Source organism: Lygodium microphyllum, chromosome 8 (genome assembly GCF_053477565.2).
Source record: "Lygodium microphyllum isolate KBCC chromosome 8, Lygodium_microphyllum_v1.1.10, whole genome shotgun sequence".
Taxonomy (NCBI): domain Eukaryota; kingdom Viridiplantae; phylum Streptophyta; class Polypodiopsida; order Schizaeales; family Lygodiaceae; genus Lygodium; species Lygodium microphyllum.
The window spans coordinates 110,990,826-111,015,391 of NC_141142.1; the positions used below are offsets into that span (position 1 = coordinate 110,990,826).

Consider the following 24,566-nt stretch of genomic DNA (forward strand, 5'->3'; position numbering starts at 1 on the left):
GTGTGATGTGGAAAACTGAGTATAGCAGAATCATGCAGAATGCGTGTGATATCAGTGGTCAGTGTATCAAGGGGTGTGTATGGATCAAGTGACGTGATGTGCTCCTCCAGATGCTGTGAGTAAACATGTGAGAGCTCATGAGTGAAGTGTATGGTAGTATGCATGTGGGGTATGATATCTGTAGGTGGTGATGGTAATGAGGTGAGGAGTGAGAAACTGAGAAAGGTGTGATCGGCACCGAGTGGAAGTCTCCCAAGGCCGAAGGACTCGATAGTATGCATCCCATCGATCGGTCCGAGTACATAATCTACAGTACTCTCACCCCCCCCATGTGGGAAGCATGTAAGACCTCCTGAATATGGCCATCGTGCCATCCCTTTATAAATAATGAGATGATGTCTACTACCAAGCTCAAGTAAATGCCCTCCATACCCTGTGGCGTCTGGCCCAGTATCTGCTGACTCCCGACTGATCCCCAACTCCTCAAGGTCTAATGCTCTCATGATCTCTGGCTACTCCATATCAAAACTCTCACACTGTCGGCTCTGTGTGCGCCCGTTGAAGTCCCCCATAAGGAAGACCTCACCCAAACTAGAATACAGAATAATGTCCTCTGAGAGCTGTGAATAAGGGGAGGGGGAATCTCTGGCCTGAATATCACCCTGCATAGTAGCATATCTGGACCCTCGTGGTGAAAAGTAGCATACTGCCATATAGATCCATCTCTCATTTGATATCTGCACTCTGATCCATATGTAACTAGCCTCCTCATCTCATCTCACTAACTGGATATGTCTCTGTATTCCTTGACGGAATAGAACTGCCACCCCTCCTGAGCCCCTAGATGTACTCTGCCTAGTAGTAGCCCGGTATGCAGATACCCACTCAAATCCTGTAATGCGTGGAAGCCCTCTCTCTGGGCTCTCATGTGTCTCTGTGAGGCATATAACATCATGGTCGGGTAAAATCTCCTCAAGTCTGTCCGGTCGTGACCACAGGGAGCCGTTGCAGTTCCAAACTGCCACACGTATCGGGATCTCCTGTACAGTCCTCTGCCCCGTCTCATAGGCCACGCCCCCCTATTTGGTGGGGCGTCCATCTATAAAAATCCGGCCATCTCGATAGAAGGCCTTACGGCCTTCTCTACGTGCTTGGAGTATCTGTGGCATGCATGCTCGTCTGTGTGCAATCTGCATCTGATTCAGGTCCTCATCCATGAAGATGGGAGCCCCAGTCATCCCTCGGAGCGAGATCCGCTTCCGAAAGAAAGCGGCTCTGTCCTCCGGTGTGCTCATATGTAATATCAGAGTTCTGACCTTGGTAGTATCTCGTCCTGCACGCCATGCCTGAGTAAAGGGCATGCTCGTATACCCTAGTCGGGTGCATAGCCCACGTGCGTCCTCCTCCGGAGAGGCCCCTTCGGGGAGCCCGATAATACGCACGTTCAATCTACGCGCGTTCCTGAGCCTCTCCTCCTCTAAGGTCTCCTGAACCTGGACTACCTCCTCCTTTTTATTTTCTTCCTGGACCTCCTTCTTAATGTTCTTCTTCACTACCTCAATCCACCCCTCCTTATTCCCTTCTAATTCTTCCTTCATGTTTGCTTTGATTTTTTCCTCCCATCCCTCTCTGGAAGCCTCAACTTCGGTTTTAATGCATACCTGGAGGTCTTCTCGACATTCCTTCATGATAGCCTCTCGGAGGTCCGCTTTGAAATCCGCGTCCTCTCTTGCCTCCCTAGATGTGACACTTCCGTTTGTAGCTTGTCCAGGTCGGTTTTGAGATCCCTCTTCTCTTCCGTGAGTGTCTTCACCATCTCCTCCAGTCTCGCCGGATCCTCTCATGGAGCCGGCGGGTTTCTTGGTTCAAGGCATTATCCGCATCCTTCTTGAAATCTTTCTTCGCCTCCTTGATAGCCTGGCTGATTAGAAGCTCCACGTTATGGAGCTCGAGCGGCATGTCGCCTGCCTCCTGCGCTGCCTGACACCTTCGTCAGACCAGTGCAGGGTCTCTTCTGCCCTGTTTGATCCCTGCTCTCGTCTATTTGTGAACAGCCGTTTGATCTGTTTGAGAGAGAGAGAGAGAGAGAGAGAGAGAGAGAGAGAGAGAGAGAGAGAGAGAGAGAGAGAGAGAGAGAGAGAGAGAGAGAGAGAGAGAGAGAGAGAGAGAGAGAGAGAGAGAGAGAGAGAGAGAGAGAGAGAGAGGACTCACCTGCCTTTGCACGTTGCTGTTGCCCTCTGCACACTGTTGCCTGCTCCTGTCTTTGCTTGCAGCTGAGAGAGAGAGAGAGAGAGAGAGAGAGAGAGAGAGAGAGAGAGAGAGAGAGAGAGAGAGAGAGAGAGAGAGAGAGAGAGAGAGAGAGAGAGAGAGAGAGAGAGAGAGAGAGAGAGAGAGAGAGAGAGAGAGAGAGAGGACTCACCTGCCTTTGCACGTTGCTGTTGCCCTCTGCACACTGTTGCCTGCTCCTGTCTTTGCTTGTAGCTGAGAGAGAGAGAGAGAGAGAGAGAGAGAGAGAGAGAGAGAGAGAGAGAGAGAGAGAGAGAGAGAGAGAGAGAGAGAGAGAGAGGTGGGGGGGAGAGGGAGGGAGGGAGGGAGGGAGGGAGGGAGGGAGGAGGAGGTCGTGAAAAGAGACCACACACGTTTCTCTCTATCCCCAATCATGAGCATGAGCACTTTGGTTTGGTTTGGGTGCCAAGTTCGGGAGCTCCTTGGTGCTTCGACACCTCTCAAACCTGTAGCTCAAATAATAATGTAGTATATATTTGTAAACCTTTGTTTAGGTGTATTTGATAGGAGTTAGAAATATTAGATAAAAGCATGACATTCATGCAAGAAAAACATTTGATAGGAGTTAGAAATATTAGAACAAAAGCATGACATTCATGCAAGAAAAGTAAAGGCCCAAGAATGAGATGGTTTTTAATGTCATTATAAGCACAAAAGCTTAATACAATTCATAAATATATGCATGGGGGGAGATTGTACCCAATCTTGTATCATGCATACTTTCTCTTCTCTCTTGTCTCTATTTTCTTTCTTGTTGAATTTGTATTTATTTCAATTTTGCCTAATAATTGTTTATTGTATAATACAGGACTTCAACAAGTTGGACCCAATCGTTATCTCTTGCTTTACGAGTACCTAGGAACTTGATTTGTTTTCAAGGCTTTCAATCTTCTCTCTCCCTTTATGGCGAATTGTTAAGATGATATTGTATTTTAGAAAGATCATGAATTGTTGTTTTGGTTTTTCCAAAGAGCCACACTTAATTGAAGAAAACATTGAGATAATTAGGACCTAGCATTATAGTTGATAAGGTTAGAATTCAAACACCATTAGATAACGTGTGTTGATGGGATGGAGTTGTTTGGCACGAGAGCAATTTTGAGAAGAGTGACAGATGTAAAGAGATGGAAATCGGTGTAATAGCATCAAAGGATGTGATTTGGACTATAACAAGTCAATTGAGTACTCTCGTTGCAGGAACTCCATCTAAGCCCATTGTAGTTGGTAACTCTATTTGTAGCAACTAAATAGAGTATTTCTGTATGAGCTATAACAAGTGAATAGAGTAGTCGATGGTGGACTACAGGTTTACGCTCCTACAAGCGTCATAAATTGGGCAAGTCGAATCGACTTGTGTGTGGGAAGGCTCTTAGGTTAGACAACTCTCCAAGACTCAAGTTTAGGGGTTTGAATATGTCACAGCCTACAGATATTTCAAAGACTAGTGGAACTTGGCAATTTTAGGGTTTGAAGGGGTAGCAAAGGAAGACATTCTTCTCTTCAAATACAGCCATAGCCATTGACAGGCTTAAGATCTCAACACTCGTGTCTTCGTCTTTTTGACGATCGTGTGACCAATTGGCAGTCCAAAAAGCAGCAGGCGGTCTCTTGCTTCTCGCTCGCGAGAAGCCATGGCCCCTGCTGAAGAAGGACTTGCAACATTAGGGTTTCTCCTCAGGGGGTCATGGACGTGCCGGCTCTTCGTGTGTTTGCCTGCACTTTCTCGAGGCCCCTACATCCCCTTCGGACGGGTCTCTTCGAGCATTCTTCTGAGTTCCGTGTCTGACTTCTTCCCTATGATTATGAAATAGAAATGTCTCAAACTTCTCTGAAACGCTTTGAAAGACGATCTTACTTTATGAGGGAAGAGTCATCGTTGTTAGCGCTGTTTTCCCGGTCATGGATTGGCCTAGCCGAAACGCAGCTTAGACGCCCTTTCAACTGCAGTTGATAGTTCTGGCCTTATCTGTGCTATGCGAAATTGAATGGCGTAACCTGTCTAACAAGCTTTGGTGTCCATCAGGCAAGTTGGCTTATGAGGGGATCCCTGAAATTTCGTCTCCCTGCAACTTATCTTGGATGATTTTAGAGTGCTTTCATCGTAGCTTCGGGTAGGTATGTGCAGGTAATCGTGCCGTTTTTCTTAGTTCCTAACAGATTTGTGTTCTTGCTGTTTGGCTTGACCGTTAGTGCTTCTGGTCGTCCGCTGCCTGACAAGATCTCCCTTGCTCGATCTAGACTCGCAGAAAACTCTCAGGCGGTAAAGCTTCGGAGAGATGTATCACGACACTGCACTTATACCAAGCTGAAAGCAAGAAATTGATTGTGGTGTTGTTTGACAACTGTTGGAATCGTCTGTACTGCAGCCACTTGTGAGATGCATTTTGAAACATAGGATTTCCTCCCAAATCATCTCATTGTTGCACCTGCGAATTCGGGGTTTGAGATAAGTTGTCTTCTCAAATTTGTTTGGTAATATATTCGCTCCTAATGTAGGTGCTGGCGGGGTCAGGATTATCCAGATGTGATTCTTTGTGCACATTTTACTCGTAGTAAATGGTAATGTAATTTTCTCTCTTTGCAGTGTGCTCTGTGATAGAGAAGTACAAGCGCTTAAAAATCTGTACTTTCGTACGCTACACCCTAAACGAAATGGGTTCCTGTTTTGGTGGAAGATAGAGTAGGTGTTGCAGTCCAGATGGCCAATTTTGTGTGACATCTTACATTGGTATTTCTAAATTGGAAATATCTTTTTACAGTTTGCAAAACCACTTCATGTGCATTCTCACATTGAAGCTGCTGAATGATCTTGGCAATGATGCTCTCATACTTTGATTATCTTGTAAGTGCGAGGAAAAGATGTTTTTTTCTACAATAACTATCTGCGTTCATTCGGCTATGGCTCAGTGTGCATTATAAACAACTCTCGAGTGGTGTGCACTTGGTTCATTTCACCTTTGGCATCTCTTGCAACATTTGAAACAGAACGATTGTTTGATTGATTTAAGGAGAATAAATTTTGAAAGTACCACTGTGATTGTTGATTTGAGCTCTGTTGATTTGAGCTCAGTTACAAGAAGTGTTATAATGCCAGGTAAATAAACTGCACGTCATCGAAAGGAAGTGAAATGCAATGTTAATTTAGCAGAGGTTAGTGCTTAGTGCTGACAAACCATTCAGATGACGCTTTTAATGCTTCGTTAAGATTCATAGTCACTGATGAAAGCTCGGCAACGTGCAATCCAATAAAAGAATTACAAACGTTAAAGAGTTCCTAATGCTACCGTTACTACATAGGCACAGGAGAGAAATGAGGAGGCAGGCAATATTATTGTATATATGTTCGTGCAGATTACAGATCTGTGCAATGTCAATTTAGCAGAGGTTAGTGGTTAGTGCTGACAAACCATTCAGATGACGCTTTTAATGCTTCGTTAAGATTCATAGTCACTGATGAAAGCTCGGCAACGTGCAATCCAATAAAAGAATTACAAACGTTAAAGAGTTCCTAATGCTACCGTTACTACATAGGCACAGGAGAGAAATGAGGAGGCAGGCAATATTATTGTATATATGTTCGTGCAGATTACAGATCTGTACCGTGTCGTAATCTCTGTACCGTGAAATGTTGCTGCCAAGTATTTGGGACCAGTTTCTGCTACTGTAATCTGGCCTTCTGTATACAGAACAAGTTTGCTTCCCCTGAACCGATTTGTGAGACATGTATGGCTTTTCATGTCTCCCGTAACGTCCTTTCCTCAATACGCTCATGTATGTATCTTTTGGAAATGTTATGCGTATGCAGATCTTGCATCTATCAAAATACACCACTGCACAATGACCTTAAGGTTAAAATCCATTTTCTTTGCGAATGTTTTTATTCTTCTCTCCGACTTAACAAACTGCTAAAACTATATATTTCATATTAGCTTGGTGTTTAAACGAACTTGATCTTGGCACTTGAAATAAGATATTTTGATTTCTCCATGGCAATGTTGAAACCTCTTTGGTAGAAGGAAGAATCTTCATTTTTAATAGCCCAATCATTTGAAAGATTTTTATTTCTTTACTATATTGTGAAAGGCATTTTTAAACAAGTTAGTGATCCTTTCTTTCTCATCCATGCAAATGTACAATTGTGTAAGGTTACTTTAATTTGCATTGGAATAATTTTTATTTCTTTGTTGCAATGTATAATATTCAATGCGATTACAGAACTTTACATCTTGATTCAAATGTGTCATGCTAGTCCCAAGTCGATTTTTGGTGCCATTGAGACATGAAATGACATCTTTATTATCTTGAAACATGCATGGAATTGCATTCCTAACATCTCTACTGTTACTCTTTTTCATGAAAACCAAATTGGGTAAACTCGTAGTAAGGTGACTTGTGCTTGGAGAGAGAGAGAGAGAGAGAGAGAGAGAGAGAGAGAGAGAGAGAGAGAGAGAGATGGAGATGTATGTTATTGGGCATGTTTAGTAAATAATGTATATCTTATATTAGGGCATTGAGGATATTTGATGAAGGAAGCACCAATTCCAACTCGCAAAATAAACAATTTTATGATATGGTACATTTGGACAAGGAATCATGTGGAAGCGTGGTAGATGTCATAAAAAAATGGTAATGCAGAATGTGGTTGAGCACAATTCAATAAATTTAGATGCATAGTCATGTAGAAATTTGTTGGTTCTGTTAGAAGCAAAATGTGGATGGTCATAATACAAGATATTATCTAGATAGATGTATGATTGCGTTAAGGTGGGAGAGCCCACAATGCATGACCTAAACGCGACACGCAATTGGACCATGTATATTCATGTAGAAGTATGTTTGATATTTGACAAAAATAGATTGGCAATGCAGAAGGTGGACTGACAGAATATGGTCAAAATATATATCTTTGTGTTTAAGTTGCACATGCCATTTGACAAAAATAGATTGGCAATGCAGAAGGTGGACTGACAGAATATGGTCAAAATATATATCTTTGTGTTTAAGTTGCACATGCAACAGATATGTATTTACCTATCAGTAAAAAATTATCATATGTTTACTTGTGTGGAAAGTTGACGGGAATAGTGAAGTTTTTTGTATGATTGCGTCAAGGTGGGAGGGAGCCCACAATGCATGTACTAAACGCGACATGCAGTTGGACCATGTATATTCATGTAGAAATATGTTTGATATTTGACAAAAATAGATTGGCAATGTAGAAGGTGGACTGACAGAATATGGTCAAAATATATATCTTTGTGTTTAAGTTGAACATGCAACAGATATGCGTTTACCTATCAGTAAAAAATTATTATCATATGTTTACTTGTGGAAAGTTGATGGGAATAGTGAAGTTTTTTGTATGGACTATTCATTTGCCTATTTGTGAACTAACTCTTGAATAACATTGTTTCTTGAAAAGTTCTTAACTACTATTTTTTGTAGAAATTTGATGGATAGATTGGCTTTTTACATTCTTCATTGGTACATGTTATTTATCTCCAAGTAAAGTGGCCATGTTACAATCAAAGTTGCTATGTTGTAAATCAATATAAGGATAGTAGAGTCTCTCTCTCTCTATCTCTCTCTCTCTCTCAAGTGGCGACTAGGATAATTTTTGTAGCCTTGCACCTTTGTAGGTGATTTGTTCAACATTATAATGGGCACAAGTGTTAGCCTAAGAAAGAATGTTTGGGCTGTGTGATCCTTGTCAATAGGTAGATTTTTGAGTCTTATAATTGCCCTTTGAGGAGAGAGAGAGAGAGAGAGAGAGAGAGGGAGAGAGAGAGAGAGAGTCATTCTCAATCTCCCTTGGGCAATTTAGTAATGGGCACAAGCCTTTAGTAACCCTAAGGAAGAGAGTTTGGGATGTGTGACCCTTGTTAATAGGTGGATTTTCTTGGAGTCTTATAATTACCCTTTAGGTGCTTTGAAACTTGTATGTTCTAGGGGTAGAGAGAGAGAGAGAGAGAGAGAGAGAGAGAGAGAGAGAGAGAGAGAGAGAGAATCATTCTCAATCTCCCTTGTGCTTATCAACATCATTAGCTTGATGATGATGGTGGATCCATGCCTATTTATGAGAGCGCCCTTCTAAACCATAATGACTTTACACCATATTACTACGTAGCCCCATACAAGGCCATGTAGTTCTAACATGTGCTTGCACAATTTCTCTTTTTTGAAATCCCTCAATTTGTTCTCTTTAATGTTGTTGAAGTTCAGGCTATGTTACACTATTTTAGATTGTTAATGCATGTTACCTTTTCTCAATTTGGAGTGATGATGAATTATTGTTGTAGCATATGGTGAAGTCATGAGCCAACAAGCAAGTTTGGTTACAATAAACTTGTCATGGTCTAAATCAATGTTCTCGTCCATTCAGAAGTTGGACATATGGATGAAGGTACTTGCAAGAATATGGGTGGCATCATTGTAGCGCATAGCACCTCCAATCCATTCAATGAATTTGATATTTGTAGGAATCTGATTATTTTGGATCATTCCTACAAATATCAGATTCAATTTGGAATAATGATGAATTATTGTTGTAGCATGTTGGTTAAATGAAGAGAGACCTTTCATATATTGGTGTGGAGCTTTGGATTTTGAAAAGTGAATAGAGGCTACAAATTATAAGCATTTGTTGTAAATGATAAGTATACGTACTTTTATCTTCAAGTTGTTACGTCTTTATCTAGACATAAAACGTCGCTGTTTTAGAGAAAAGTTTCCAAACCATTTACTCTAGAAATCTCTCAAATGGCAAAAATGTGGTATTTAAAAAAAAATGGCTCATCAAATATGCTTCTAACTCCTTTGCGAAACTTATTTAGTTCTCAATCATATTTGAGATGAACTTTTCAAATCCAAAGCTCCATATATTGGTGTGGAGCTTTGGATTTTGAAAAGTGAATAGAGGCTACAAATTATAAGCATTTGTTGTAAATGATAAGTATACGTACTTTTATCTTCAAGTTGTTACTTCTTTATCTAGACATAAAACGTCGCTGTTTTAGAGAAAAGTTTCCAAACCATTTACTCTAGAAATCTCTCAAATGGCAAAAATGTGGTATTTAAAAAAAAATGGCTCATCAAATATGCTTTTAACTCCTTTGCGAAACTTATTTAGTTCTCAATCATATTTGAGATGAACTTTTCAATTCCATACTCTGTTACAATCTTTGATACAAATCAAGTGCAAGAAAATAGGATTTTATATATTTAAAAAATTTGTACATGGGTTAATATGGGAATCTACACATGCACTTTTATTTTTGAAAGGCAATCTAAACATAGCTCCCATAGAAAAGATGCATTTTTATCCTTGAAAGGAAATTTAAACGTAGTTTGATTCCAATAAATGGTTGGATCTATTTTTCTATGTAAGGATATTTTTAATACATTACAATGACCAAAATTTTGTATTATAAAACTCTTATTATGATGAACGTTATCTTCCATCTCGATTCAGAGTTTGCTTAGAATGTAACTTCAAACTTTATTTTTGGTGTTTCAAGCCCATCTCTTGGTAGGTGTAGAGCTTCAGTAATTGGAGGATGGATATAATTATATGTAGTCCTTGTATTAAAGTAATATTATTCCAAGCCATAAAAAGTTATAATTTCTCAATCAATTATTGCCATGAAAATAAAGAGGAGTAGTTTATTATTGTCAATGGAAGGCTAAGTTATGATCCATGTGACACTTCCAGATATACAATGATTCTCCTTCCCCACGGTATGAAAGTGGCAGCTACAATGGATGAAAGATAAATGCAGTGTGGTTCTATCCAAAGTGTAATATGCCAGTGAAGAGAGTCCTTAACTTCGATATAGGAGCAGTGGTCAAAAACTAGAGAAGTGGCTCTTGTAAAGGGATATTAAAGTCAAATTGTACGTGTACATATGTTGAGAGAGAGAGAGAGAGAGAGAGAGAGAGAGAGAGAGAGAGAGAGAGATGACACCATGTAGCAAGGGAAACTAGCCCCTCTATTTGAATTTATTGAAACAAAACCAAGGGCACCAAGTGCTTGAACCATGTATGAAAGGGTTGATTTGTTGCAAATTCAAAAATTAGGATTTTGAAATCTTAATCTTGTTCAAATGCGGATAAGAAGTTGATTTTTTTCCTTAGTGCTTGGATTATGATAAACCAAGTAGAAAGCGTTTCCTAGAGGAAAGATAGATGTGACAGCACAAAGCATGTGGTCTAAATTTCAGAGTAAGGGCTTATTTTCAAATGAAGTGAGAGACTTGTAATATATAGTTCAAAAGTAAAAAAGTAGAGGTTATAAATAACAATGGTTTGGTAAAAATGATAAGTATAGAGACACTTGTCTCTTGATAAAGACATATCCTCTTTTAGATATTACATGTCACTTTTTTAGAGAAAAGATTTCAAACCTTAAATACTCAAAATCTCTCAGATGGTTTAGAATTTGAGATAGATGTTGTAAATAAAATTGTTCTAGATATGATATGTCACTTTTCTAGAGAAAGAAGCTTTCAAACCTTAAATACTCTAAAAATCTCTTAAATGGTTAAGAATTTGAGATAGATGTTGTAAATAAAATTGTTCATAGCAGGTTTTTGGAGGCCTTTTGACGTGAACAAAACTTTCATTTGATTAACTTTATAAAGTGAATAGTAGAGGTTATAAATAACAATCGTTTGCTAAAAATGATGAGTATAGAGACACTTGTCTCTTGATAAAGACATGTTCTCTTTTAGATATTATATGTCACTTTTTTAGAGAAAAAAGCTTTCAAACCTTAATTACTCTAAAAATCTCTCAAATGGTTAAGAATTTGAGATAGATGTTGCAAATAAAATTATTTTAGATATCACATGTCACTTTTGTAGAGAAAGAAGTTTTCAAACCTTAAATACTCTAAAAATCTCTCAAATGGTTAAGAATTTGAGATAGATGTTGCAAATAAAATTATTTATAGCAAGATTTTAGAGGCCTTTGACGTGAACATAACTTTCATTTGATCAACTTTAAAAAATAGTAATGTTCTAAATCTTAGGAGTCACTAAATTTAGCTTTTGGAGAATCTCATTGTATAAGTTCATTGGTTCATGGTTTATTTTTTAATTATGAACATTTGGTTTTACTTTTTGAAATCACTCTAAATTTAAGGAGTCGTCAAGTTCAGCTTTTTGAAAATTTCATTATATACATTTATTGGTTCATGGTTTACTTTTTGAAACTACTTATTATATAGGTTTTTAGTCAATGTCTTCTCTTAGGATATATAAATAATATAGTTCACCTTTAAAAGTATATGAGCATGAAATATATTTAGAATCATAGAGCCAATATATATCGGTAACGATTGATATACAAAAAGTTTATTATTCTGTATATCCCAATACAACATGATGTTTGAGTAGATCTTAATCTAGCTAGATTTTCTTATCCTCTAAGAAGGTATATAGAGCATATCCAAATGGGCTTGTTGTATATGGATGTCATTTCATATCTCTTGTTCTAGAGACGTGAAGATTAATCTATTTTTTAATGTCACATTAATATCTCAGTCTAGAGATGGTTGGAGAGGCATAGTGACAATAGCTCGATGACAAACTTATTGCCTTTTGTAATCTTTTCAATATTGATAGTTCAAGAGGCTTAACATGCTTACAAGTTAACTCAATAAGATAGTAAACTATAATGTTTGTACTATCCTCAAAGTATAGTCCTAACTTTTTGATATAATACAAAGTTAGACAAGGCCCTTTTTTTCTTATTGTAGTCAAAGTTCTAGATGACTTATAAATTGTGATTATAATGCAACCTTAGTGCTAGCTTACAAGTGTAATTGTGCAGGTTGTGTTGATTAGTATAATCACCATGTTGTTTTCTTTTCTTGAACGCTAACTCGATAAGACCAAGAATTGTTATTAGAGTGCTTTCTTCAAAGTGCAATTGTGTACAATTGGTATTCCAATACTAGCTTCAAAGTAGAATTGATAATAAATTTTATTATGATGCTAGCTTCGAAGTATAATTAATAGCGAGTTATTGCACTCCTATCGTGAATGTATATTCGTGTATTTTGTGTTATGACATAGCAAAAATGGAGGTGGTTCACGTGTCTTTTCTTGACATTAACCATGATTAGTCATTAGGTTGTGTGAATGATGGTATAAATTACTTTAAACCAACCTCTTATAAGGCTCGATGCAACAAGTTCTCATTACAAAGTATGAATATAAAACCAAGTCTTTAGCCTTATCTTGCAAATGAGAGGGTATATATGTGTGCATGTGTTAGGGGGTGGGGAAGAAAGAGGAAAAGATAGAGATTGGGGGAGATAATGAGAGAGCGAGAAAGATAGGAGAAATATAGGGAGATTATGTAACATTACTTTTTTCTTTTATGCTATTTAGAGAAGATTTCATTAGGGGATGAAATTAGAGGAACTTATGTCGCCAAAGGATTCTTCAATGCCACCATTAAGGTATGACCATCTTTGGACATTATACTTTATCATGACTTTAGATTATTGTCCATGATGGAGTTTTGCATGTTTTCTTTGTATGGTGTTGCCATTGGCGAATATGTTCTTGCTAATATCATAGTTAATGTTTGACAATATACATTGATATGTAGCTTGCTATTTATTGGTATTGTCAAAAGCATTCTTCCTAAGTATGTGCAAGTAGTGGCAAGTTACATGGAAAATGACACAAAATAGAATAAAAAGTAGTGACAATGTCATTAATATTGTAATCTACACTTTGTTGATGCTAAATGCGAGTGTTAGTGACTTGGAAACTCTCCCATCATGTTATTATTTGCAAATGATATATCATGTCATGTCCTATTCTTGTAATCATAATGTCCAATAATGTTTTTGGTTTTCATGCTTGCTTTGTTGCCATGTTGCAATTTGCTTGTAATGTGCATGTGTAGTTATATAAAATTAAATTGCAAAATCAAGCACCTCTATTAAAACACAAGACTTGCAATATTTAAGAAATTTAAATATTGTAGATATTTTATAAGGCCAAATTTGGAAGCACATAAGCAAAAAGATGTTTGGATATAGCAAGATCTCGTTACTATTGGGAAATTGTCTTGCACATTTTCATTGCAAATGTGTGTAGAGAAACTTGTGAAATGAACTATGTATGTGAAAGAGCAAGATGGCAAACATAGGTAAGGTAAGCAACAACATACAATTGTGTGGCACTTCGAGCCAAAAGTGGTGATGATTATGTAAAGATGACCATCTTGCTCATCTCATGCACACTTTCATAAAAAACATTGCAAATATAAGTTCCTTTTGCCACAAATTACTTGATTTTTTGGTTTACTCAAACCTCGACTTGGAGAAAAGTCAAACTCCAACCCACCTTGACCAATTTAGATCTTAGCTTCTACAACCAATTTATTTAGTCTTCTAACTTTAGATACAAGATATTTATTTTGGATTTGCTTATGATTGCACTTGATACTTGGGAGTATTGGCCATATAGTTTCAACAAATTGGCCACATTTCTTTCTTCTACTTGAATAATGTTTGAGTGGTCATCACCAAAGTTCTACCCAGACAATTTTTTTCCATTAGGTAGTGAAAGTCTTGTAATGCTTCCTCTTTCCATTCTCTACTACAATGCTTTGAGTAGGGGGTCCGTAGCTATGGCAAATAGTAGTGGAGCTAGGGGGAACCCTATCATTTTGCATAATTCATCTCCTAGCCCTAGCCTTGTCTATGACCTCCAGTAGCACTACAAGATATAGACCTCTTACCGACGTTTAAAGCGACGAAAATACAAATAACAAATTTTCCCCCGTCGTCGCAAAAAGCATCGTTATTAACGACGCCATAGAAACGTCGCTATTGGCGTCGCTAATAGCGATGCAACCAGTAAGTTTGCGACGCGCATAGCGACGGCAATAGCGACGTGAGCAGTAAATTTGTGACGCTAATAGCGATGGTAACATGGATAAAATCACTGTGTGCTGTATGAGAGCCATACAAAATAGTTTCTGCACTACTATATACAAAGCGCTTGCAAACAAAAAGAATGTATACTGAAATCATAAAACTGATACATGAAATAAATACATGATCGCATAAAAAGCGATTGGTACAATCATGACAGGATATCACTAATACATAGAAAATGTCTACATAGATCACGCGACTAAAAAATAAAGGTGTGTGAGCTCCAAGGATCCAAGGGCGAGCTACAAATCCTCGTCCCCCGAAAGCTCGTCCCGCCGCAAAGGAGCATCGAACAGATTCTGCAAAAAAAGAAACAACACATCAATCCATCATACAATAATGCATTCAAATATCTCATGGTAACTACGGACAAGAAAGATGAGTGACTTACAGGGCCGCCGCGTCTATACAATCGGTCGATCAATGCATTGAGACTGTGCCTCTCTGCATATCGAGTCTCAAGGCCTTGCAGATCGCGATTTGTAATGGAGTGTTGGAAAGAAAACAAAATGCTAACTGTTAGAAACATGATTGTCAGTACAAAGAATATTTCAAAAAAACAAACAAGCAAAACAAAAGAAAAACTTACAAAGTCCTGCAAGTATGTCCTGTGGCCGCTACTCCCAAGATGATGGACCACTCCGGCCTCGAGTCGTGCCGTCGCCGCCTCGCGCTGCTGACTCCAACGTCCTGGAGAATCTGTAGCCTCCTCCCTCAGTCGGCGCCAGTCGTCTACATCTAATTACTCGGGCTTTGCAGCCCCACTCTTGATTGCCTTGTGTGCGTCGGATCGTCTATGTGACATGTATGCACGCATGCAATCCATCATCCAGCCCGTAGAGAATCTATCTACTGCGGTTGGCACCGGAAACTCCTCATGGAAGGATGCTACTATGTAGTCCTTTCTTCCCTCCGGTATGTTCTTCCAATGATCTAGGACGTTGTGCCGAAAAACTTGTTGGCACAACTCTCTCATGCGAGCCATCACCCTCCTTCCCTCATCATTCATGATGATGGCTCCTGACCTACTATCGACCAGATATCCATAACCCTTAGAAGTCTGCCTAAGATGGGTCCTCTCCCATCTGCGTCCATGCTCCTGGGCATATCCAGGAGACCCCTCTACATCCGGTGTACCGACGGGGGTAACCTCTCTCGGAGTGGCACCCAAAGGGGTGGCACCTGCTGACAGCTGTACAAAAGCCGGAGTAACTGGAGTAGACGTCCCCACAGGTGTGACAAATCCTGGAGGTGACGCAGCTTCAGCTGAACGACAAGACAGAGATACCACATCCGTGTCTCCACAGCAGCATCCCCCTGATCCCGATGCAGTCCCTCCCTCTGGCCCAAGTCGTGAGCGTCGAGATCGTCTGCTCGAAGCTGAAGCACCCGATCGCGCTGAAGCAGATCTAGCAGAGCGCCTTGACGAAGAACGAGACAGCTCCTGGTCTGCCATCTCTCTGAATCTCGCGAGCTTGTCTGGAGACATGCGTGGGAATATGTCCTGCAACTCCTCATCGCTCATCCCTCGACTCATCCTGAAAATGTCACCTGCACAGATAAAAAATGGTGTTAGAATAATCAATTTAAATTATACAAAGCATAGTAATATAAATCATTTTAAAAAAATTCATCTTAAAATGCATATCTTATGTACCTTTATAAGAGATTGGTTAATGAATTGAGTAAGTGGATGCTCCAAGTATGAAGTATCCTATGGTCCCATGTTAATCTCCTGACACAACTCAGCATACACTGGAAGGTCGATAGACATGTCATGAGTCCGCCTCGTTCTCAAAAAATTCTTGGACTCCTGTATTTCCATCATTGTTAGCCGATGCTGGCTCCAAGCTTTCGACGCTCTCCACCCCTTGTAATATCGACCCCTCTATTTGCATATTATCTTCATCTATGCTCGGAACATCGCTTTGATCGGGGAGTTGAAGGTATAACATACCACCATCGAGGTTGTCAGGGGTCTGGATAAAAGATTATCTATTCACAAACACGTACAAAGCGAGTTCAAACCATTGTGACATAAACCATGTCGTATTACAATTAGCAAGCAAATGACTCCATGCACCTGTTCACAATGGGCCGGCAACACAAAGGTGTCGCGCAAATCCATCCATTTTTTTTCGGAATCTATTTCGAGAAATCCCGATAGACCTCGTCGAACTGTTACTCCAGCTCCTCAAGTACCACTTTGAACCACTGCACATCGAATAGTATCATGGAGAAGCTACGGTAATCCACCGTAATAATACTTTGCAAGTTCCCAAAATACTCCATCTCATCCACAATCGTGTTCGGATCCGTTACTCGTCGTCGGCTCTCTTGCTCGAACCTTGCCATGACACCACAGTCCATTGTGGAGCGCATTTTGTCAATACGCTCCACGCGAAAATGCCGTCCGCGCGACCACGCTGCACTATATATTTTGTACTGTACATTGAAACACTCAAATTAGATGTCGCATATAAAACGACAGATTCTAAACCCCTCATCACCTTTGGACTACATCCCCTCGAGAATTCCCATTCCTCCATTGAGACCTCTGTCCCTTCGCTGGATGTTGCGGTCAAGGCTCCATGCAACCATCGTGTTGACATAAACTACGGCATCTCCTCCATGCCTTCGAGATATCGAATCGGTCGATGACGCATACTACGTCGGGATTCAGCTCGCGCTTCCTCTCGATCTTGCCTTGCAATCTGGTACTTGGCGAGCCACGTCTCCATGGAGGCATGGTGCAACATACAAAAGCGATTCACCTTCTCTTCCATTGAGGCATCCATTCTTTTTTCTACCCCATTTCCAACCACCACATCTCTAGTCAGTCTATCATCGTTCTTCAGCGTCCATAGCATTTCATTGTCAGGTTCCACCGTTGGTAGCCATTGTGAAATATGCACTAACGCCTCTGACACTAGTAAACCTTCGGCCATGCTACCTTCTGGCCGAGCTCGTTGTCGCACAAAGCCTTTCAAGGTTTTCATGAAGCGCTCCAGGAAGAACATCCATCGCGTATGGACAGGTCCAGCAATCTCCACTTCGTCCACAAGATGCTCAAGAAGGTGGATTTGTATCGTGAGCATGCTAATGGGCAGGTATTTCTCAAAGAGATAGACCGTCTCCACTGCTCCCCGCCTCGCGGATTCAATAGAGGACGTCTTAATCTCTTTTTGTGAGATCCATTGCACCAAGGTCGACAACTTGTAAATGGCCCCGCGAATTTCTGGAGTAAGGCATCCTGCGATCGCGATCGGTAGGACAAACTGCCACAAATGAGAAAGCATTATGAATAATGGCCACTTTTCAAATTGCAAAATGCCCACGCTAATTACAATCCATTCGTAGCACAAACCTGACATATCTTATGCCAATCATGGGATTTTAGCCCCGACAATTGGTCATCTTTAGAAAATGCGGACCTGAGAGAACGCATCATACCCGTCGGAGTGCGGATAGACTTGATTACTTGCTTCACAATCGCTCTTCTTTAGTGGACAAAACCCAAGGAGCGTGAGGAAGCTGCACGTGACCATCAACACTCGACTATGGCCAAAGCGCCTCCATCTTACCTACTCCTTCAAATCCATTCGTGCCCCTATAGTGTCTCTCTTTCCTGTGATGTGGTTCCATAGCAAGCTGCCCACATTCTTAAAAATATGCATGGGATCCAACAAGTGGTTGACCTGTAAGTGGGTCCAATATGGCAACTCGTAGAAAACTGAGAATCATCACATTTCATTTGGATGTGATTCCGGGTTGACCATTTTCAGCTCGTACCAGCTTGCGGTGTTCATACATATTGGAGGTCGTCCAAGGAAACCTTCCCTGAGTTCATGATCCTCCGGCAAGAAAGCGGCGTGTCCTTGATATACCATCTTCTTCATGGTTCGTGACCTTCGGGAGTCTAACTGTGGCCCACACAATGGACATGCATGATAAGCTGAGGTAACCAGACCTGTAAGGACACCACGACCTAGTGAATACTTGATTGAATGATATAAAATATAGATATTACCAGCGAGAACGGAGGCCTGCTCACTTGAGCACTCTCCTAATCCCGAAAAGTCATGCATCGTCCACATGAGAATGGCTCGAATGTTGGCTGACCGCCGACCATCGCGCCTGCTCATATCTTGCACAGTGACCCCCTCCTCCCACAAAATCTTAAGCTCATCGACTAATGGACGAAGATACACATCCATATTTTTTACTTTGTAGCGGCCTGGGACGAGCAAGCTAAGGATGAGATGTCATTTTTTCGTAGAAAGCCATGGAGGGATGTTGTAGTTGACAAGGACTATAGGCCACACACTGTAAGAAGTTGAGCGCAGACCGAATGGGTTCACACCATCCATTGCGAGACCGAGCCGAAGATTCCTTGGCTCTCGCACAAAGCCTGGAAAGGTAGAGTCAATGTGGCTCCATGCGCGCGAATCCATTGATATTCATTGAACTCCATCCGTGGACCTATTCTGCACATGCCACGTTGTCAAGCTTGCCATGCCAGACGTATGAAACATGTGGTTTATGCGGGGGATGAGCGAAAAGTGTCTGAGAACTTTTTGAGGGATAGTTTACCCTTGCAAGTCCTGTCGATACCTGTGAGCACCACACTTTGGACATGTCTCCATAGTCTCGTATTCTTCTCGAAACAGTATGCAATCGTTGATACATGCATGGATGTTATTGTAGTCCATGCCAAGCTTCCGTAAAACATGTCGTGCATCATCACGAGACTCAGGCATGGTATTTGCAGGTGGTAATATATGATATTTCAATAACCTGAAAAAAAATCATAAAACACCTTGAAAAAGCACAAATGTTTGTAATAATAGTGTCCAAAAAAAAAAATTCAATGAAGCCTATGTGCAAGGTACCTGAATAACTCGGTCACACTCGTATCCATCCACCCGTATTTTGCTTGCACACTTAAGAGTGCAAGCAATGTCTTCAACCGAGATACTCGGCACCCATCATATAATGATATGGATGCTTCCTCTCTAAGTGGATCAGATGTCTTGACATCCATGGGAATCAATGCATCGATCATTGCCTCCATCTCAGGCTCTAAGATTGTAGGTAGGCCTGGAAGGTTGTCTGTCTCCTCTGGCATTGACGGTATAGATTGGCCTTGCGAGTGGTGGATTGGCTCCTGCACTCCATCCATTGCACGCCCACGAACTCTTCTAATTGGCCGCAAAGGGTGCACTCCCCCTTGGGACGAGACATCACCTCCCTGGATAGAAAATTTGCCAACAAGACCCAATCTTATTGTGTATGGTTTTCAATTAGCTTGCGAGTACAATGCATGATTAATATTAACTTCAAATTACCGTTTGCTGAAAATCCGCAATCGCCTGATCAATGATCTCAGATTGAAACTTGCCAAATCGTCGTACGTGTTCTATAGACAATCGGCGTTTTCGTCTAATTGCTAACTTGCATTGAGAGCAAGGACATGGGACACACTAATTAAGATACGCCTCGCGATCTTGAACAATAAGACCTTCTTCGTTTTCCATCTTATCTACATTACAACAAACGAGGCTCAAATGGATAGCTTTATGGAGATGTATGTCAAGTTGCAAGTTGACCATAAGCTCTTGCTTGAGAGGTTTTAGCCTCTCCAAGAGCTTGAGAAGCAAATTTTGTAAAACATTGATATTGATATTGATGCATCCATGGTGTTGAAATCTAAACTTCAAGATATAAGAAATGCTTTACTGATTGATGTAAAGAATGCATTGGACATAGTAGTTGAGAGATTTATTGATGTTATATCTCGGCCATATACCATGCTCAAGGATTTGTTTGTCCCGGTAGATAATTATTCGTTATTGTAAAAAAAAAAGCATTGGTTCATAAGGTTCATGAGTCGAAGACTAAATGTTTGGACTTGACTAAAAGATTGGATAATGCCTTAGATGCTAAAAGGAAAAGTGATGAATATGTTACTTTATCATTGCAACAAAAAGATTGGTGACAAGGATGCTATGATTAATGAAGTTCTTCACGAGGTGAATATAGAGTTAAAGGGGATGGAACACGATTCTTCTTTGGGATTTAATGGTGATAAGTCAATTATTGAGGTGTCTTCTTGTACAACCATTATACCTTATATACCTAGCTATGGTCTCTAGGTTATGTACTTAGAGGGGCTCTACTAGGATTACTTATACAACTGCACTAGAGGGCTTTGAGTATAAGTAATCCATTTATGAGCATCATTGAGGATCTCTTAGTCTAATAATAAATCAGTCTCAACAAAAAGCATCTTAGAAATGTGGTTTTTTTGTCCTAGGTTCATGTATTAAAATTAATGCCATCTATGAAATTTATCAACTATAGTAATAAAATTTGTTTCAATCAATTCTACTCATAGTCATAACATTTGAAGAAAATATCCTATGCTCAATTTAAGGGATTCTTCTTCTATAGCAATACTTTTGGGTTCATTTTGATGAAGTACCATAATGACCATTAGCTAGGGTATCATTTTCTTTTAGTCCTTCCGTTGACTAGTTGGCATGATTTCTAATTTGTTATGCCTATAAAGTTAATACAAAAACAATGAATTATGCATATCACAATTAGATCCCCTACTTGGACATTATGAAGGATATGACCAATTTTAAGCCATCTTAAAGAGTCACCAATGTACGTGGCCCATGGCAAAGCACATTGCATACCATTATCGATAAGTCTATTATCGTGCATCTTAAATCTCCTAATTAGACTTTATAAAGTGTATGACTAATTTTTAGCCCTCTTAAGGAGTCGATGTAATTGTACCCATAAAAAAAGCAAAGCGGATACCATTACCATAATCATGGATATGTTATCGTTCCAATATATGTTATCTTTCTCTTTCTCTCCCTCTCTCTCCCTCTCCCTCTCTTTCTCTCGCATTTCCTCTCCCTCTCACAATATATCCTAACACTCTCCAAAAGCAAAAGGGAGAGGGAGAGAGAGAATGCACTCTCCCTCCCTCTCCCTCTCCCTCTCTTTCTCTCTCTCTCCCTCTCTCATTTCCTCCCTCTCCCTCTCCCTCTCCCTCTCTCTCTCTCTCTCTCTCTCTCTCTCTTTCTCTTTCTCTCCCTCTCTCATTTCCTCCCCCTCCCCCTCCCTCTCTTTGTCTTTCTCTCCCTCTCCCTCTCTTTCTCTCTCATTTCCTCTCCTAAACACGCAAAAAAGAAAGTGATTTAAACATTAAACAAGCAAAAGGGAGAGGGAGAGAGAGAATGCACTCTCCCTCCCTCCCCCTTTCTTTCTCTCACATTTCCTCTCCTAAACAAGCAAAAAAGAAAGTGATTTAAACCTTAAACAAGCAAAAGGGAGAGGGAGAGAGAGAATGCACTCTCCCTCCCTCTCCCTCTCCCTCTCTTTCTCTTTCTCTCCCTCTCCCTCCCTCTCCCTCTCCCTCTCCCTCTCCCTCTCTTTCTCTCTCATTTTCTCTCCTAAACAAGCAAAAGAGAAAGTGATTTAAACCTTAAACAAGCAAAAGAAAGAGAAAAGGAGACTCATCGATGAGATATGGCGAGTGTGGGGCGGCTCCTCTTTGAGATGAAGGCTCCTCCTCTCCTTCACGAACAACGGCGACGGCGGCAAGTCTTCTTCCTCTCCTTCTCTCACGACGGTCGCTCTCTCCCTCGTTCTCGCTCTCAAAACACAAAACGTGAAAACACGAAATAAAGCCGCGCTCGGTTTCGGCCTGCTTTTTTCCCTGTGGAGCGTCGCTATTTGCATCGCAAAAGCGACGCGAATAGTGACGCGAATAGTGACGCAAATAGCGACGCCGATACCCGCCGTCGCTACTAGCTCAAATCCTTGTAGTGTAGGAAGTCCCACCTTAAACTATCATATGCTTTATTGAGGTCCATATTTATTAGGATAGTTTCATCCATTATCTACTGCATGTTCAATTGCCATAAGTGTGTTCAAGATGGCATGTTAGATCTTTCTCCCATAGATAAACCCATATTGGGTTTTGTGTGGGACGTCTCCTAAGAGATACTTCTATCTCATAGCTATGGCCTTAGACATGATGTTATATGCTACATTTAGTAGTGATAGTGGCCTCCACGATGACAGTTTATTTATGATCACCTCTTTTCGAATGAGCTTTATTCTCCCTTAGTTTACCTCTTGTGGTATAGTCCCCCTTCTCATGCATGCATTGGCAAAATCCAGAATGTCTTTCCCACATGCAATCCTCTTCATCTTCTTTACCACGTATAGAAGTTCTTTATTTGAGAAGGGTGCTAGTAGTGTTATCTCTTTTGTGACTGATGTCCCCACTGGCATTAGAAATTGATGTAGCTTTAGTACATAGTTTGCTTCTTCTATTGGTCCAATCCCTAATATGCTTGCAAGGTATTTCACAAATATCGTGGCTATTTAGACATTGTTCATGTGCCTTGTTCCTTGCTCATCTTTGATCATTGTATTGTGTTCTCTTTTTCGTTTTTGTGTAGGGAGTTGTTAAATGTTTCGGTCAGGGAATCTCTTTCAATAAACTTAGCTCCCTTCAATTGCATTTGTATAGGTGCAACTCTCGTCCCTTTCTCCATCTTAAGGTAGTCTTTCGTCTTTAGTTCTTTGAAGCAGCCACAACAAGTGTTGGTCGTTAGGACTATTACCAAGAGCAACCAAGATATTAGCTCTGCATCGAATAATTGAATTTGGACTCCTTTATGACTTAGCTTGAACTCAACCATAGTCGTTCATGAGCTTGTGATGGCTCATATTGCCTTTTTCAGCCTCTCAAATGGATCTTCTATTTCTCTTCTTGCCTTTATTCACCTATCTTTGAGTTGTTGCACAAAGTTTTTGTTTTGTAGAAAGAGAGTTAAACATGAATTGGAGTGGCCCTTCTTTAAAACATTTTTCCATATTTACCTTAATGATTACTTGGATTGGGCTATGATTAGAGTCCATGATATTAGCTATGATTTCGAGATTAGCTTGAGGTATTGTCAAGTAGTCTCCCTAATTAGCATAGACATTATCCAATCAGGTTGCTCGCCAAAAGTACTACCATTTGATGTCAAACGAATAATTATTTTTCATAATTACTTGTTAAGTTTGTTTTAGTATGGAGGAAGAGCTAACCAATGCTAAAACATGACAAATCATTTGGCATTGTTTGGAAGTTCTTCCATGGGAAATTATCTCTATAGAATCAACACATGGTCATTGAAAAATGCCCTTAATGAAAGGTAAATGTGCAACATATAATATTGTTCTAGCAAGTCAAAGAGATTATCAAAATGGTGATTGCACTTGGGAAAAAATAAATTCAAGGACAATTTTGTGCTTACAATTGAGCAAGAACAAATAGATACCACAATACTAATGTGAATACTAGATTGTGTGTTTCCAAAGAGGCATCGTGTAGTGGGAAAAATGTCCTACATGCTCTTATTCCCACCAACTAGATTGTGATTAGCATACCTTATTGTTCAAAGTAGTGTCTAAATCACCTCCTCACTTGACCATTGCTTTTGTAAATATTTAACTTGCTCATGAAATAAAACATTGATCTAAGTTAGTAGCTTATTTTAGTTTAACTTCTAGTTTTAATGTGGTTGGTAAAGAATCATAAATATTATCATGCCATGTTTGGCTCATAATTGGATCTACTTGGTTTTCATAGACACTACTTTATTTGTGAACTGAGAACTTGCTTATTTACTCATTTACAAGTAGTCCATGATTGAATGAGACGACCTTAGGATTCTTTAATAAGTGTAACCTTTGATGGAGTCAATCACATCCAATCAGTTTCATGCCATTGCAACTTTTTTGCATGGATTGTGATAACTCCTAGCAGTCAATTTTGGGTCCTTTTTGGATCTTGATAGGTGATCTAATGGGTGTTCAACTGAGACAATCAACTTAGGTCTCTATTAGGGGTAAGTGGTTGGTGGTTAGTTATTTTAGTCACTATTGGACTGCTAGGTCAAAGTTTTGGGTACAAATATATTTATGGACTCATCTCCTGGTCTAGATTCCAACCTACATTGTTGGATACTAGCTATAGGCCATAACATGTCTTGGAATGCTAAAAACTGGTCAAACTTGGTGTTCAAGACAACACATTCGAGTCCTAGACTTAGCTGTCTGTGGGCTCCTAAAGAAAAGTGGCCGTTTGAGTGGTCAAACTCGAACTCAGATGAGGGATACCCGTCTGAGTGTTTGAGTCAGCCGAGGCCTCAAGTTTGGCCATCTGAGGCCCAAAAATTGGTCTGAGTCCAAGTTGGATGTCTAAGTGGACTTAAGTGGCTTGAACATTGGAGCCCAATGG

The 24,566-nt window shown here is 40.1% G+C and overlaps 1 protein-coding gene across 1 annotated transcript; it reads right to left on the bottom strand.

The window, feature by feature from the left end:
- Positions 1-1,079: 1,079 nt before the first annotated feature.
- Positions 1,080-1,688, bottom strand: LOC148032735 (uncharacterized). Its single transcript, XM_087683960.1, has one exon. The coding sequence runs from the start codon at positions 1,686-1,688 to the stop codon at positions 1,080-1,082; it is 609 nt and encodes a 202-aa protein (XP_087540086.1).
- Between the last annotated feature and the right edge of the window lie 22,878 nt (positions 1,689-24,566).